This window comes from Heterocephalus glaber, unplaced genomic scaffold, assembly GCF_053883595.1.
Source record: "Heterocephalus glaber isolate CG9 unplaced genomic scaffold, H.glaber_assembly_v1.0 deba00001497, whole genome shotgun sequence".
Classification (NCBI taxonomy): Eukaryota; Metazoa; Chordata; class Mammalia; order Rodentia; family Bathyergidae; genus Heterocephalus; species Heterocephalus glaber.
The window spans coordinates 14862169-14880400 of NW_028258320.1; the positions used below are offsets into that span (position 1 = coordinate 14862169).

At 34.3% G+C, this 18232-nt stretch overlaps 1 protein-coding gene across 11 annotated transcripts in view; it reads left to right on the top strand.

Moving 5' to 3' along the window:
- Ppp3cb (protein phosphatase 3 catalytic subunit beta) overlaps window positions 1-18232 on the top strand; it is a 52221-nt gene that overhangs the window by 23945 nt on the left and 10044 nt on the right. For 6 of the 11 annotated variants that reach the window (XM_004846278.4, XM_004846280.4, XM_004846279.4 and 3 more), the window contains 2 exons: window positions 437-562; window positions 10359-10436. In XM_004846278.4, the coding sequence (XP_004846335.3) occupies window positions 437-562; window positions 10359-10436 (204 nt within the window). Of the gene's footprint in view, window positions 1-436; window positions 563-10358; window positions 10437-16171; window positions 16199-18232 lie in introns of all 11 variants that reach the window. The other 5 variants (XM_087184707.1, XM_087184710.1, XM_087184706.1 and 2 more) reach the window with 2 other exon arrangements.

An 18232-nucleotide genomic window follows, 5' to 3' on the forward strand; every position in this document is an offset into this window, starting at 1 on the left:
AAATTGCTCATTGCCATTCTGTGTTTCCTTTAAAAATTTAGTTTTCACAATTTTGGATTTAGTAAAAATATATGTTCAGGGCTGGGGATTTAGCTCAGTGGTTCTACTGCCTACCTTGCAAGCAGAAGGACCTGAGTTCGATCCCCGGTACAAAAAAATTAAAAAAAAAAAAAAATATATATATATATATGTATGTTCATCATTGGATTATAAAGTCAAACATTCTGAAAATTTCACTGAACAGATCTATTACTCTACATAAAAATCTATTAAAAACAAAATGTGTGTTATTACAACAAATTAGTTTTTATGTCTCTCTGCCAGCCCAGATTCTAATTACCCTTCCTTCTTAAAAAGATACCTTTTTGCTTTTATGTATTTTGTATTTTGGAGCCTACAGACAAATTGTTATATTGGCATTCAACTTATCTTGTAGCTGCTGTATTAAAGTATGAAAATAATGTGATGAATATTCGACAGTTTAATTGTTCTCCACATCCTTACTGGTTGCCCAATTTTATGGATGTCTTCACATGGTCTTTACCATTTGTTGGAGAAAAAGGTATGCTTTTTATTTTAAAAGAATCAAGAATTATTTTATTGCCTTTACATTTACTCTAGTTTACTATCACAGGCACATACTTGCTAAAGGAAACTTAAGTCTGATTCCACTGTGGTTACAGCTCTGCTTGTGTCTGTGGGTGTGACTATGAGAGCCTCAAAGATATTTTAGTTAGCTGTTTACAGTCCCCATGTGAGGGTGTCTGGGGGACTGGAAGAAGACTTATAAATAACCTGATGTTGTCTTCAGCTGTTGGGTTTTCTTTCTTTTTGTCTTTAGTTTAAATCTTTTATGGAGGCCTGGGGATTTAGCTCAGTGGTTCTGCTGCCTGCCTTGCAAGCGCAAGGACCCGAGTTTGATCCCCGGCACTCAAAAAAAAGAAAAAATTTGTGCATAGATATTTTATGGAGGAATAGCTTTGCTTTGGAATGAATCCTTCTGCATATTTTAACACCAAATTGGGGATGCCACGGGCATTTGTGATAGAATTGGATAGCCCTTGTTTTGGCAGTGTTAGTCATTTTATAGCACTTCTGTGCTTTGCAAGAAATGGTAAAGAACATTCCAGGTTCTAATCTAATATTTCTTCTCCTATATCAAGAATATGTATAGAATTTTAGGAGTGATACTTTTCTAATAATTTAGTTTTGGTTTTTTTTTGGTACCGGGGATCAAACTCGGGTCCTTGTGCTTGCTCAGCAGGCAGCAAAACCACTGAGCTAAATCCCCGGCCCTTTTCTAATAATTTAGGAGACCATCTATTAGATCATACTTAATTTTATTAAGAGAAAATAAATGCTATTTTAAATTTTTTCTTTTGTTTTTAGTTCTGTAGAATTCTTAGGATTTTAGTACCTATTATATTCTTCTTTTTCATTTTAGTGTTACTTTTTCCACAAGGCAATGCCTTAGTTTTCATATGTGGCAAATGGTAGTATGAGAGCAGAAACAGGGCTGGGAATTTAGCTCAGTGGTTCTGGCATCTGCCTCGAAAGCACAAGGTCCCAAGTTCGATCACCAGTACCCCCCCCCCACCAAAGAGTACAAACGTGATTATAAAACATTTTGTTCTAGGGCCGGGGATTTAGCTCAGTGGTTCTGCTGCCTGCCTCACAAGCGCACGGTCCCAAGTTAGATCCCCCATACAAAAAAAAAAAAAAAATTTGTTCTATATCCTCCTCTATTTTTTTCCCCACTTCTTCCATGTTATAGAATGTTCCTTTCTGTATGATATGTCACTTCTGCTAAGGCAAATTTTGGTTCTCAGATTCAGAATTAATACTTGCCTTCAGTCTTCTTTACTCCAAAGGTCTCATGTTAGGTTAATATGCAGATAGAATTACCTGCTTTAGCATTTGAGAAGGGGACCAGTTAAGGGCTTAGGTGTGAGGGATGCATTACCCTTAACAACCTTCTATCTTTGGTATATGAGAAATAGTTCAATCATAGCATCATCGGGCTAAAGGGAATTTAAGAATTCATCTTGCTCACTCTTTTGCCTCCAAACTTGATCCGCAACTCAGCTATTTTAATGTAATATGGGAAGAGTGTAAGGAGGCCAGGAAAAAGATAAGGTAGGAGGAAAATGGGCATTTTGTAGATTCAAATTTATTCTCTGAGCCTTCAACATAAGAAAATATTTCATCATATCTAATTTAAATATTTATGCAATGAGTGTTTAAAAGGAAAAAAAAAGAGATGGATTTTTCTCAGTATACCTGTCAAAAACTAAGGCATCAGAGAGTTTTAGAGCTTATCAGTGAACTCAGTAACTATGTAATCTACTTCCTTTTGAGAGATGAGAAAGTTTAATCTAGCGTCTGTGGCTCTATAAGTTAAATAAAGATGGAAAATAGTAAGCTTCTGTTAGTCTTCCCAAATTTAAATTCTAAGTAATCTTTGAGCCTTCTTTTGCCACTCTGAATCATCTTATCTCTTGTAAAATACAGAAATATTCAAACCTTTTGACCATTTGTGTTTTCTGTGACTCTTCTCTAAATTAAAAAAAAAAAGCTCACATATACAAAAATATCTTAATAAATTTTAAGCAGTCATAAAAGTTTTGTCAAACTCCTTGCATATTTGACATTTTAATACATGATAGATATTTTGCTAGCCTATGTCTTGATTCTAATATAATTTTTCTTGGTAAAAATCAGCAAGTGACATTTCATTTGTTTCACTTCCAAAAAGCTAGTTTTACTCTGGTCTAGTCCTTGGCAAGCTACTAACCTAAGCCAGGGGCTTCCTGAGAAAATGATTTAAAGTTAGATGAAAGCAGTTTCTTTAACCTTTTAAAGGTAAGAACCCCTGTTAAATTTCATATGTTAAAAATCCTTTCTTTTTTTTTGAGACAGGGCTTTGCTATGTAATCCAAACTGTCTTTGAACTCACTATGAGCCCAGTTTAGCCTCAAACTCCTACCTTACCCTAGCTTAAAAACAGTTGTAAACTGGAAAACTATGAACATACATGAATAATGTGAGTTCTTATATACTCATTACTCATCTTCAACAATTACCAAATCATGGCCATTGGCCAGTCTTGTGTCATTTATGTACCCATCCACTATTTTCTTCCCTACTCCCAAATTATTTTGAAACAAATCTCAACTAATATTTTTTACATCTGTATTTCAAAATGTATCTCTAAAAGATGAAAATTAAAATTAAATTTTAAAAAAGATGAAAATTAATTTTTTAAAGTACACATAAAAGCACTTACCAATTTCTTAATACAGAATCATTTTAAGAAAGAAAATTCATGTACAAATATATGTACATACACAGAACATTTTTAGTATGCTTGCAGCTCTGAAGTGAATTGGCTTATTGGTCCTAATATAAGAACCTCTGTTCTGAAGGATCCAATACAGTGTGATTTCCATAGAATGTCATGCATATAAAATTTACTCTGTCTTTTTTTTTTTTTTTTGGTACTGGGGATCGAACTCGGGACCTTGCGCTTGCAAGGCAGGCAGTGGAACCACTGAGCTAAATCCCTGGCCCTAAAACTTACTCTTTTAATAGGTTTTTTAATTTTAGTTTTTTTAGAGATGGGGTCTTGTTATGTTGCCCAGGCTGGCCTTGTAATCCTCCTGCCTCAGTCTCCTGAGTAGCTGGAACTATAGGCATGTGCCACAACACTTGGCCTCTAGATTTTTTTTTTTAAATCTCTTTTTAAGGTACTAAGAATGCAAAGATAAAAGTAGGATATGGGACTTTGCTGGTTAACTGGGGACTTGAGATACATAAATAATGATAAAAGATGTAATATGGTAAGCACTCCAAGGCAAGGATGGGTTTTTTTTTGTTGTTTTTTTTGACAAGGATGGTTTTAAGAGGAGAGAATTAAGGAATTTGAGAGATTGTTTTTGTCAGAAGGATTAAATTAGCCTTTTGAATGGGAGAATTTTGCTTGCGGATAAAAGAACTTCCCAAGCCTGTGTGTGAAAATGAAGTAATATAGGTCTCTTTGACAAATGTTGAGGGGTTCAGTTTGGTTTGTTAGTAGAATGTATGAAGGACTGTAGTAGAAAAATAATGAAAAGTTAGATCATTAACTAGATTATGAAGATCTGGTGGCCAACCACTGAAACAGATGTGACCGTGGTAGTCATTTAGAAAAATTACTAGGGGGCTGAGGATGTAGCTCAGTGGCACTGTGCCTGCCTGGCAAGTGCAAGGTCCTGAGTTTGCTCCCCAGTACTGCAAAAAAAAAGAAAGAAAAAGAAAAATTACTGGGCTGGGGATGTAGCTCAGTGGTAGATACTTGTGTAGCATGCTCAAGGCCCTGAGTCTCTTTTTTAGCACCAGTAAAAAAAAGAAGAAAAATTGCTGTGGTGAACTGGATTGGATGGAAGGAAGACTAACGGCTGGGAGATCTGTTAAGAAGCTACATCAAGCCGGAAATTTAGCTCAGTGGTTTCACCGCCTGCTGCACAAGTGCAAGGACCTGAGTTCGATCCCCAGTACCAAAAAAAAGCCAAGTAGAGGGACCAGGGGTTTAGCTCAGTGGCACTGTGCCTGCCTTGAAAGCTCAAGGTCCTGAGTTCTATCCCTAGTACCAAAAAATAAACAAACTAAACAAAACAAAGTCAAGTAGAGAGATGATGACGTCTTTGTAGAATAAGGAATGGAAACATGGAGAGCCAAAAGAACTGTAGAAGTAGAAATCAGTGAGACTTAAGAAGATTGCAAGTTTAAGAGGAAGGAATGGTTGAAGATGAATTGGGTATTTTGAGTTTGGTAAAGATGGTACCATTAACATGCTGATGAGAAAACTTCTTTTACAGTAACCTTTCACACTGGCTATTGCTGCTCTTCCTTTTCTTTGGAATCTCTAGGCCTTTGACTGTCATTTTTCTTTTTTTTTCTTCAATGTAGGGGTTTAAACCCAAAAATGTACATGCCAGGTAGGCACTCTACCATTGTGGTACATCCTCAGCTCATTTTCTTAATAGTTGAATATTTTCTTTCTTCTTCTTAACACACTCTTAAACTCTTTCTCTCTTGTTTTTCTACTTCATTTGTCCTATAAATCTTAGCTTTAGTAAATCCAACCATTTATTTTCTCCATTTCTACAGCTTGAGTATAGAACACTACTGGAGATATTAATACAGCCTTATTAATTGATGCCACCTTTTCATTTCTAACACTAGCTGGGTTCCCAGTAGTACCCAAATATCCTTTTTTTTTTTTTTTTTTTGTACCGGGGATCGAACTCGGGTCCTTGCGCTTGCACAGCAGGCGGCGGAACCACTGAGCTAAATCCCCGTCCCCCAAATATCCTTTTGATTTCTAGTCTGTTGCTTCTCCCATTTTCCTTAGTATATGGTCTAAATTTTCATCTTTCTTTTTTCCTTAAATGCTTTTTTCTTCTAGCCATTTCTCTCACTCAATGAAAATACCTGTTAGTGGTGAGAGCTTTCTCTATTTATTGTTTCCTACTACAAAGTATATTCATCTTCAGTTCTTCTCTTTTTGAAAAGGTAACCCTTCCCATCAGGGGCTAGTCTTTCTAACTTGTACCTAGATTCTGTTACCCTTCTGCTTTTTTTTTTTTTAGGAAATGTAGTTTCTCATTCATATCTGCTGTATCTTAAAACTCGCTTGATTAGCTCTTTTATAAATTATTCATATCTGTCTGTTTTTCGTTTTTGTTTTTTGTGGTACTAGGGTTTGAACCCAGAGTCTTCACACTGAACTGTATTCCTAGTCCTTTTTAAATTTCCTTATTTTGAGACAGAGTCTTGCCAAATTCTCTAGGCTGGGCTCAAACTTTTGATCCTCATTCCTCAGCTTCCCAGAGTGCTGGGATTACAGGCATATACTACCATACCCAGCTAGTCTGAATTTTAAATAAAAAACAGATAATATTTTTCCCTATTTGATATCTTTCTCTACTACTATGCTAAGACTCTCCTGTCTTTCTTTCACAGGGAAGCTTCAGGGTGAAAAGTACCATATACAATACTTTAAAACCTGCTCTTTAATGTTCATAAATGACTCCGTGTAGCTTTCAAGAAAAATGTTGACCTGGGCCAGGGATTTAGCTCAGTGGTTTCGGTGCCTGCTGCGCAAGTTCAAGGACCCGAGTTTGATCCCCAGTACCAAAAAAAAAAAGTTGAACTATTACACTAAATCCTTGGATTTCCTTTGTTGCTTTTCCTGCCTCAGCCTCATTTCCTGCCTTTCTCTTTGACATTACCTATGTTCCAGCCATAACACAGCAGAGCCAGTTTCCTAATGGACTATATTGTTTTATGCCTTTATACTTTTTCATTATTTTTCATAACAGCTTTATTGAGATAGATCTCACTCAGGATATAATTGATGTATTTTAATTGTAGGGCTGGAGATTTAGCTCAGTGGTTCCGCCACCTGGCTCGAAAGCCCAAGGACCCAAGTTTGATCCCTGGTACCAAAAAAAAATTGTGTATTCAGTGATTTTTGGTAAATTTTACAAAGTTGTTAAGTTATTACCTCAGGGTTTTTTTGTTGTTTTTTTTTTGGTACCGGGGATCGAACTCGGGTTCTTGCGCTTGCGCAGCTGGCAGTGAAACCACTGAGCTAAATCCCCGGCCTCTATTACCACAGTTTTGAAACGCTTTCATCACCCCCTCAAAGAAACCCTGTGCCTATTAGCCATCACTCTTCATTTCCCCAAATCCATTCTTCCTAAACTTAAATAACCATAATGTATCATCTCCATAGGTTTGCCAGTTGTGTGACTCCATATGTAAAAACGGAGTCATATACCATGTGGTCTTTTGTGTCTGGCTTCTTTATATAACATTTTTTATTAGTGTATATTTGTCATATGTAATAGTTATATTCGTTTTGGGGAATTGCTACATATAGGTATCATTTCTTGATCATTTTCTCCATAACATCTTTTTTTGCGGGGGTGGGGGGGGTACCGGGGATTGAACTCTGGTCCTTGCGCTTGCGCAGCTGGCAGTGAAACCACTGAGCTAAATCCCCGGCCCCTCTCCATAACACCTTTAAGATTGTGTTCTTCATTCTTTTTTATGAACAAATAATATTCTATTACATGTATATACATTTTATGTATATATCCACTAATGGGCTTATAGACATTTGATTATTTCTAAATTTTTACTAGTATGAGTAAGGCTGAGAAGAACATTTGTGAACAGGTTTATATATGGACTTGATGTTTTCATTTTTCTTGGGTATAAACCTCAGAGTGAAATTGCTAGATCATAGAGTAACTCTGATTAACCTTCTGAGGCTCTGCCAGACCATTTTTCAAAGCTGCTGTATGCTGTACCATTTCACAATCCCACCAGCATGGTATAATGATCCTAGGTTCTCTTGATATTATCTGCCTTTTTTATTGCTCTTATAATAAATATGAATGGATTTTGATTAGCATTTCCCTGATTAATAATGAAGAGTATATTTTCATGCTATTAACTATGTATGTTTGGACAAATATATTTTCAAATATTTTACTCATTTAAAATTGGGTCACTTGTCTTTATTATTGAGTTTGTTTTTAAAATGTGTATTCTAGATGCAGATCCCTTATGAGATAAATTGTTTACAAGTATTTTCTCCCATTCTCTGGATTGGCTTTACCAATTCTTGAGAATATCCTTTGAAACAAAAGTTTTAAGTTTTGTTTTGTTTTATTTTGTTTTAGAGATAGGGTGTCTCTGTGTTGTCCAGTTTGACTCCCAAACTCCTAGGCTCAAGTGACCCTTCTGCATTAGCCTCCTGGGTAGCTCAATCTGCAGGCATACCTAGCTTCAAGTTTTTAATTTTAATGAGGTCCTATTTACCTATTTATTCTTTTGTTGCTTGTGCTTTTGGTGTAAGATTTAAGTAATCATCATCTAATCCAAGTTGATAAAAGACTTACCCCTATCTTTTTTCCTAAGAGTTTTATAGTTTTAGCTTTTACATAAGGGGTCTTTGTTCAATTTTCAGTTAATTTTTATATATAGTATGCAGTAGTGAGAGGGTGTCCAACTTCATTGTCTGTCTATGGACATCAGTTTGTTCCATGAACATTTGTTGAAAAAACTGTTCTTTTTCCACTGAATTGTTTTGGTATTCTTGTTGAAAATGAGTTGATCTTATGTGTGAGGTTTATATCTGAATTACCATTCTATTTCACTGATCTATATGACTACTTGATAGTTTTTCTAACTTCTGTTTAGAATTCCTTTTTCCATCCTCTCCACCTGGCAAACTCTATAGAGTCTAGTTCATGATTCTTGCTAAATGTAATTTACCAAAAGTCTTACCTACTGGGTCTTTGAATATCTTTGAATACTTAAAGAATAGTTTTTATTACTCCTTTTTGGTTGCCATCTATCTATCTCTTTTATGTTTTTATTATACTTGATCTTAGCCAGAAGGCTGAGAAGCGATCTTTATGTTTTTATTTTATTTTTATTTTTATTTTTTGGTACTGGGGATTGAACTTGGGTCCTCGCGCTTGTGCAGCAGGCTGCGAAACCATTTATTTTTATTTTGGTACTGGGGATTGAATTTAGGAGCTTGTGCTTGCGAGGCAGGTGCCAGAACCACTGAGCTGAATCCCCGGCCCTCTGTCTTCAATATTAGTTAGTAAGCTTTTTGAGAGTAGAGACTGTGCCTTTTGTATTTGCATTCCAGAGCTCTTGCATGTGGTGTGGTTTTAATATATTTGTAGGAAGAAAAGTAGGCTTGTAGGAGCAGTATTGACTTTTGTTATGAGTATTAATTTTTAGGTGTCATCAAGACATCCAGAGGCTAGTATACAGTAGACATTTTTATTTATTAACTGAAATTTGTACCTTTCTTATGTTACGGCTTTCTTTGTTAGATATTTATTGGGTGCCTGTCATGTGTCAGGTACTGTGTTAGGCTCTGGAGATATGATGGTGAATAAAACAATGTCTTACACTCATGAAGTTTTCATTCTAGTAAGGGAAACAGACAACATACAAATGGCTTAAGACAGTTGACAGTATAAAACCAGTAAGGAAATCCAGAGCCCAAAAGAGAAGTTAAGATAGGAGATGAATACTTTGGGGTAATCTCCAAATAGATGATACTTGATACAGTAGCTGTAATAATGGATAGAGTTGCCAAAAAATTGGACATATAAAAAGAATAAGGCTGAAAGAGAATCTTGATGATAGCCAAATTTTGAGGATTAAAAGGCAGAAAAACCAGAAGAGTATGGGAAAAGAGAAGGAAAAATATATACAGAAATCAAGGAAGATTAAGAAAGAGCCATGAGTTCATATTGTTAAATAATCATTGGTAATCTTTAGAAATAAGATTCAGGGTAGTTGCTGTGGCCAGTGTTTTTAAAAGATTGAATCTTGGGAGTTCTTTGAAACAGGAGAACCATCCCATAATTATTTTCTTCTTATTGCTGTAAGATTTGACATGTATATATTCAGATATTATTTCTCTGTTTATGTCCCTTTGGGATTTTTTTTTTCTGAGAGACTCAAAATTATATTCCATAAAGAATTTTTTCTCTCTAACTTATTACCATTGAATTGTTTTTTTAAAAAGTTTTAATTTTTTAATTAATATTTGCAGTACATAATGATTATATTATACCTTGTGGGGAGTTGGTACATGTACATAACATATCTTATTTCTTTTTTCATCCTCTTCCCCTCCCCTCCCTTCCTCTTTCCATCTTCCTTCCTCCATCTCTTTATCTTCTTCCCATTTGAGAAAGAACTGTCTTCCTACTTGCTATTATCTGTCTTTTATTTTGCTCTTCATTTATTATTTTGGGTTTCTAATATAAGAAATCATGCAATTTTGAAGCTTGTATGCCTGCTGTATTTTATTTATTTATTTTTATTTATTTATTTTTTTGGTACCCAGGATTGAACTCAAGTCCTTGCTCTTGTGCAGCAGTCAACGAAACCACTGAGCTAAATCCCCGGCCCTATTTTATTTATTATTATGGTCTCAAGTTGCCTCCATTTTCCTATAAATGACTCACATTTGTCCATTATGGCAAAGTATTACTCTGTGTGTAAATACCACATTTCCTTTATCCATTCATCTGTTGGTGGACATGTAGGGCACTTCCAAGATTTAGTTATTATAAAACCCTTTAAAACATAATTCTATCATTCCTCCTGTGAGAATGTGTGTACCTTCTTGAGTTAAAAATTATTTAACCATTTGTATGAATCATTGCTGTGTGTATGTGTATATATATATATATATATATATATATATATAGCGAGAGAGAAATGATCATACATAAGCAGCTAACATGTAACTTTTTTTCTTTTTTGAATAGTGACAGAAATGTTGGTAAATGTTCTGAGTATTTGCTCTGATGATGAACTAATGACTGAAGGTGAAGACCAGTTTGATGGTATGATTACTCAACTTACTACTTTTTATTTGAAATGGTATCTCTTACCTACTAAGGCTCAAAACAATATTTTGCAAAAAAGTCGTATCTTTCAGATAGCTTTTCTCTTAGTGACAAGTCACTTTTTCAGATATGTTTAGTATTTTAAAATAATTTTAGTTCTTTTTTATGGTAGCATGGCAAGAAGATGAATTTTGGGAAAGGGAAATTTTGGAAGAACAAAAAGAAAGGAAAATTGAAAGGTATTAAAAGGATGTGGTTCTTCATGAATATGGATACTGCTTTTTGAAGAGAAGATCTAGTACAGTATTCTTAGTGCATCAGAAACATATGTGAACTCCCAGTGTTGCTTTCACTCTTTGTAGACACCAAAGTAGGCTGATCTCAAATTATTGTGGTTGTGTTCTAAAAGACCACTTGTTAGTTTGGTAGAGATTTGGGAAGTATTTTTTCCATAGAAACAAAGTTATACATGGTTGTAAGTTCTTATATGAGGCAACAAGCCTGTATATCTAATGCATATTTATAAATGAATACCATAGAAACAAAGTATCTTTTTTAATATTTTGAAATTTGTATTTAAAACTTTTTAATTTAAATATTTAATCTTTATTGAGTAAATTATAAGATAAACAAGTTATAAGCTGCAAACTCTTTATTCCCTACCATATTCCCCTCACATCTTTGTTTTATTTTTATTTTATGAAAAAATGAAACAATTTCTTAATAAAATAGTGTAATAGAATAACAATAGTTAATATACTGTGTATCATTATCTTCATAGTAGTTATTCAGATTACAAGACAAACATGTTTTAATAAACTTGATAGTTGTAGTCAGTATTTAAAAGTTTTTATATGTTAAATATGCTTTACATATTGGAAAGATTTGATGGCCACATATTACCATCCTTGCTTCCGTCCTCTTTTCCTTCCTTCTTCCTTCATTCCCTTTCTCTCTTTCTTTTTTTTTGTACTGGGGATTGAACTCGGGACCTTGAGCTTTCTCTCTTTCTTTCTTTTGGAGATGAGGTCTTGCTCTATTGCTCAGGTGGGCCTCAAACTGCTGGGCTCAAGCAGTCTTCCTGCGTCAGCCTCCTAAATAGCTGGAACCACAAGTGTGTGCCACCCACACCCAGCAATGGCTATATATTTCTAAGTATATTAATATGCCATAATTTTAAAAGTTAATCTCACATTTCTTGGCAGTTGTGTTATTCTAAATTATCCTTATGAATTGCAGTGCAATAAACATTTGTATAGTATCTTTTTTTCTTAGAAAAGAATTTCTTAAGGAGAATTACAGTCTTAAAGAATATGATTGAGTTTATATTTTAGCTTGTGAACTGCCAGATTGCTTTGCAGAAGAATTGGAACCAGTATGAAGTACCTCCAGCAATGAATCCATAGACCTGTTTCTCCATAGGCTCACCTCTTAGGATTTTGGCCATTTTTACTTATTTTACTTACTTTGCTTGGTAAATTAGTAAATAAAGTAGTAAATTAGAGTTGATTAAATTTACGTTGATTTCTAATGATGCTGAGAAGAAAAATTACTATTTTTCCAGCCATGTAAACTATCTATCTTAATTGATCATTTATTGAGTAAAATCTGAGGAAAATCTATGTGGAAATTTCTCTGCCAACAAAAAAGTTTGATTTTTTTTTTCTTTCTTTTTTTTTTGGTACCGGGGATCGAACTCGGGTCCTTGCACTTGCACAGCAGGTGGTGAAACTGCTGAGCTAAATCCCTGGCCCTGATTTTTATTAATTTACAGGGGTGAGGTGTGGATGGGTGGAGATCCAATCCAGAGCTTTGTGCATGCTGGGCAAGTGCTCTACCACTGAGATACTTCCCTAGCCCACAGATTTGATTCCTAAACAATTATAATTCCATTTACTGAAAGTATAAAGTGATTATATATAAGTATTGTTCCTCCCATTTATTTGTAGCAGTCAGGATAGGATTTTACTTGTACTTTTGTTAATTAAAACAAGTACATTTTTATCAGTTTTGGTTTAGATAATAAGCTTTAGTGAATAGGATTTTTCTTTTTTTTTAATTTTACTTTTGTGGTACTAGGGATTGAACCCAGGGAGCATTGAGCTACCCTGTTGTTACTAAGTTGCCCAGGCTGAGCTCAAACTTAGCTCAGCCTAGGCACCTGCCTCAGCCTCCCAAGTAGCTGGAATTGTGCCACCACGTTTGGCTTATTTTTCTTTTTATTTTCCCTTCTTTTGATGTTTGTATATAAGTTTTAAGTTTTAACATGTATCATGTATTTTTTTCCTAAAAATTTTAAATAGTTTTAAGTAGATATTTCTTTTCCCCATTCTGGTACACCAGAATCTGTTGTAAGAATAGAATCTGTTGTAAGATTCTAGTTTCCTACAATAGCTGTGGCTTTGGGCAAGTTACTTAACCTTTCTGGGTCACAGTTTTCCTCCTCAAATGAGAATAATAATAATAATGATACCTACTTCATAATGTTGTATTGAAATAATGAATAATTGAGATTATGTTTGAAATAGTTCATGGCACACTAAAGTAGGTTCTTTAGCCTACTAAATTCTTTAGGTAAAGTTTTCTGGTAATTTGTCAAATTCTATGAAATAATGTAATGAGTGTGTCAGTTGGTATTGGGTTAACTCTATATTGGAATTCAAGGAGTTTTAAAAAAAATACTTAGTTGTATAAAACTCTCTTAGTCCATTTAATACTATTACCCCATTGAATATATAATTACTCCATTGAAAATTATGGATAGTTTTTCTTTGGAAAAAATGTATTATTATTAGGTGAAATTAATAGATCAATATTTTCTATTCTTTAAAAAGAAATTTTATTGGTACATTTTAGGTATACACGATAACTTTCATCATAGGGAATTTGTACCTGCATGTGATCTATCTTGCTTCTTTTTTTCCCACCCCCCACTTCAACCCTTCTCCTTAAATATTTTCTATTCTTTTTTTTTTTTTGGTACTCGGGATTGAACTCACCTTGCACTTGCGAAGCAGGTGCTGGAACCACTGAGCTAAATCCCCGGCCCAATATTTTCTATTCTTAATACTATTATAACTGGTCTCTCAACATATTTTCTAGCTGTATAAAGAAATACATTATATATTTGTGGTCACATATCCAACAACTTAGATGAGTGGAATGATTACATATGATAATTTTAAATTTATTTTCCACTTTGGAATATGTCATTTGCATAAGGCCAATATCGTTATTTTCTACATTTTAACCTTTTTAACTTTGAAAATTATCATATTACCAATAGTATTTTAAATAAGAGTGGTAGTAGGTAATGCTTTGGTCTTTTTTAAATAAATAAATAAATAAATAAATAAATAAATGAATGTATGTCTTTGTTGAGTCTGTAGTACTTGGCTGTAGGTATCTATGATTTATATGAAGATAGATATTGAATCATTTTTTGAGACTGAACCACAGATAAATATAACATTTTATTATGTTCCTGTTTTGGAAATAGAGAAAAGAACATAAAACATTTACTACTTGCCTAAGGCATGGAAGTATTAGACTACCATATTCCCTCTAATGATAAGATTTTAGGTGTCTTAATGTTTTTCCTATCAGTATGATAAATTATGCTAATTTATTCACTTATATTAATTTTCATTCCAGGGGCAAAGTAAATTTGGTCCTTAAAGAAGTAGTATAATATAATAAAAAGATAACGGTTTAGGTATCTTTTCACTGTCATTCGCTAGCTGTGGAATCTTGGAAAGCTCCCCTCACGTCTCAAGATCTTTTCATCCATATATTGAGGGAATAGAGAGGATGAAAATTATTCCCCAGTCTTTAAGAATTTTAAAAATCTTCGGTACCATTTGTGACAATGTTTCTATTGGAAAACATACTGAATTCCAGCTTTGAATACTAGAAATAGATCTCACCACTTCCCAATATGACAGGTGCAATTACTCTTCATTTTTTTGTTTGCTTTTTTGTTTTCGGTACCGCTGATCAAACTCAGGACCTTGTACTTGCGAGGCAGGTGCTGGAACCACTGAGCTAAATCCTTGGCCCCTACTCTTCATTATTTATCCTTGTACTACCTAGTATTTAGAGTAGGAGTTCTAAGAAAGTTTGGGAATGATTTGGGAAAGAACATTATAGCAGTGGAAGAAGAGTGAGGACATTAGAATAGATACTAAAGTTTAGGATGGGGTAGAGAAAAGATAGTTTGGAATTAGGTATATTTCCCCTCATCTGTACTCTCTCATTTTGTCCTTTCCTCTGTCCCTCTTTTCTTCTTGCCCTTCACTGTAATGGCATGGCTTCTGTCCTCTCCTTCCTCTTTTCCTGTGTCCATCATATGGACTGGGTCTGAGAAAAAATCTAATTTTAGAAAGGCAGAATGAAAAAAAAAAAGGCGGAATGGTTTTTCCTGTGGAGGCAGAATAAGTGTTAGTTTTTCTGAGGGAAAAAGGAGAGAGCAGGATTAGAGATTTTCCCATGGCAGAAAGAGTAGTTTTTGTATATTCAAGTCTGAGATTAGCTAAAGGAGTAAGACTCCTTTTGTGTAAGTGATGAATGTTTGGTACTGTGTTGTTTATGTGTATGGTGTCATTCTTAAGACAGATTTTCCCAAAAATTTCATGTAAAAATGCACATAGTATTCAAGGTGTTACTTAATCATAGAAACAAATTTGAAGACTGATTTCTATGATATTTAGAATGCATACTGAGGGCCGGGGATTTAGTTCAGTGGCACCACGCCTGCCTCACAAGCACAAGGTCCTGCAATTCGATCCCTGGTACCTAAATAAATAAGTAAGTAAATAAATAAAATGCACACTATTTCTTTGAGATATTTATCTTTTATTTTCAGTTTGGTAAAAGATACATAATCCTTATGTGTTATAGTGTTCCCAAACTAAACTTTGCATTTCTTGTAATGGAATGATGTGTTTTAGTATTAGAATGGAAGATGCAAACTGCTCAAGTGAAACCACCCCTACTTACTCTTAGAGCTATCATTTGCTTTGAAACAATCTGTTGCCTTTTTTGCAAAATGATGTCCCTTGAGATCCCAGATTGGACTGGGAACAGAAAGCACTGTGTTGCTGCTGAGTATATGCAGAAGTTCTACAATTGAGAAATCAAGAAATTACGTGTTCTTGTTGCAGAGTGTAGGAGGCTTAGCTTTTTCTCTATTGGAGGTGGGTGAAGTTTTCTACTGAGGTAGTTTATAAAGTTACCTACATTTCTGTGCGTATACTACAGATTTTGCAGATGTTAGTGTCCTTGAAGAACCACATAAGTTTGTACCTTATTTGTGTCATTGCTTTTCATTTAACATACTTTCATGCTGACACATTTCTTTAGGGGTATGAATATAAGTGTGCAATTGTTGTTAGCACAGTCTTTTATCAGTCTTATGTGTTTTCACTTTTTTTCTGTCCCTAATTATGTCTACTTTCATCAAATATTAAAACCATTCTGTCCATAATTTCTTCTGAACACATCTTTTAAGAAATCTTTACTTTAGAGCTCTACTCAGTGGCATCCCTCTTATTCACCAGATTCTGAAGTACTACATTTTACAAAATTTCAAATATGAGGACCTTCATTTTTCTCCCTTTCTTTCTACATTCATTCTTCAGTACCACTGCCAAGTTAAATCTCTATCTTTTTATTTGTCTCAACCACCTTTTCTCCATCATTCACTTCCTTTTTTCTGGACTCTCCATCTGAAGAACGGCTCATATATGGCAATAAAAAAGGTACAGACCAGACAGAGTAACACTGTTTTGAAATATGACTTCATAAGTTATCCTCATGTCCATGTAAGTTAGCACATTCATTGAGTAATGTTTACGCATAGTCCTTTTGGGCCTTGTGCAAATTTAGTCTAAGTTTTACTTGAGTTAGTATTTGATGTTTTTTGAAGTCATATTCCAAGATATCTGTCTTTCTGTGCATGGAAATATTTTCCCTCTTTTCATTCCTCTTGTTTTAAAATTTCATTCTTTTGCTTATTTGTAATGTTTTGTACTTTTCCCTGCATGATTAGGGGTGTTTGATTGTCTGTCTTATTCCCCAAAGTAATTTTACTGTGGACATTTACTTTAATATGATGCATGATGTGTTTGTAGACTGATTTTAAATCCTGATTTTCACAGTGTTTTTATATTTCTGTGATTTTTTTTCATTTGAAATCAGTATGGTTTACATATCATTTGGTTTTACAGATATATAAATTAAGGCTGCAAATACGAATGTACCTCATTACAGCCATTCTTTCCAGCCCCTTACTGCGTGACTGCAGTTTAGCTATTTAAACTTCTGTCAGTTTAAATCAAAATGTCTATATTAATTCATTAGAAGAAAATCAGACATGCCTTGTATTCTTGGACAATTCATTGAGTAAACTCAATTTCTTTGTCTATAAAATGAGATTGAACTTTGCAATATCCCTAATATCTTTTCAAATTCTAATATTCTCTGATTCTTAGACATTTGGTAATTTTTTGACATCTAAAAAAAACCTATGTAGTGCTGTAGTACCTACAGTTTTGGACTTAGAAAAAGCTGTAGCTTCAGTGTTCATAATATTATCCTTTAAGAACGTCATAAACATGGTTGTGGATCCTTTTTCTCTAAAATATACCTGATGTTTTTAGCTTTTAAACTGGATTTCATTTTCTGTTTCATTGTAGTCAGGTCCAGTCATTGTCTTATTTTTTAATTATATGTATTTGTAGGCTGTTTGAATTTTATTATATGTGCTGCTGAAGTGAGCACTGTAGGCTGTTTAAATTTTAAATAGAATGTTCTAGCCTAGAAGACTTATGATTGTTTAGACCTATGTATACCCAAGGCCCCTTTTGCTGTAGCATCTTTAGCCTTTCCTTAACCTTCTCCTCAACCATAGTGTTTGCGTATGTGTGTTTTCATCATGTTGAAGCACAGCTCTAAAGAACCATACTCTTGGGTCCAGAGTGATTCTAGTTGCTATATATGAGATAATAGTACTGAGATTGTTGTTCTTTCTGGAGGTCAAGGGAAGAAGATACAACCTTTGAGTCTTTGTTCAGCCAAGGATATGATTATTTTGCTATGTTCTGTATCAGTGATAGCACAGCTCCCTTTAGAGATGAAGTAAAAGTGATCTTTAGCCAGGTTTTCTCATTGTTATGTCATACTCACCTACAGCTTTAAGAGCTTATATGTACTTACGTGACTTTAGAGGACAGCTAGCCCATTAAGTTGAGATATACCTTGTTGTTGAAATGTGGGTATGAACCTTAGTTTGGGATTACCTGCGTAGTTGTACCTTTTATTTTTAGATCAACTTAGAGCAAGGAAACTTATTTTTCATAATATGATGAGATATATCCAGCCTGCATGTTAAAGGCTTTTGTGATAGTTAAATAAAAGATTACAGGAGATTACTATTGTCTGTAGGCCTGTATGCATGGGTTCTCAGGAAAATTAAAGACACTGTAGGATTGTTACTAGTTTCTTGTCCTTTGTAATGAAAGTTGGGCTCAATTGTTTTTCTCATTGCTGTTTTACTTGGTCAGCAGTATGAGATGATTAAAGTTTGTGAATTATTTTCAACTGTATCTGTATCACATCCCAGCATTTGACCAGTTCTGAGCTAAACATTGAGAAAATAAGAAACTTTTTGGCATGAGTTTATGTAGTCTCCTCCATGTGAGCTGGTGGCGAGGAACTTGGTCTTGGTTAAGATGAGTGTGGAACAGGCTGATAGAAAAATGCAAGTATGGATGTCCTAAACTTGAACCTTTCTA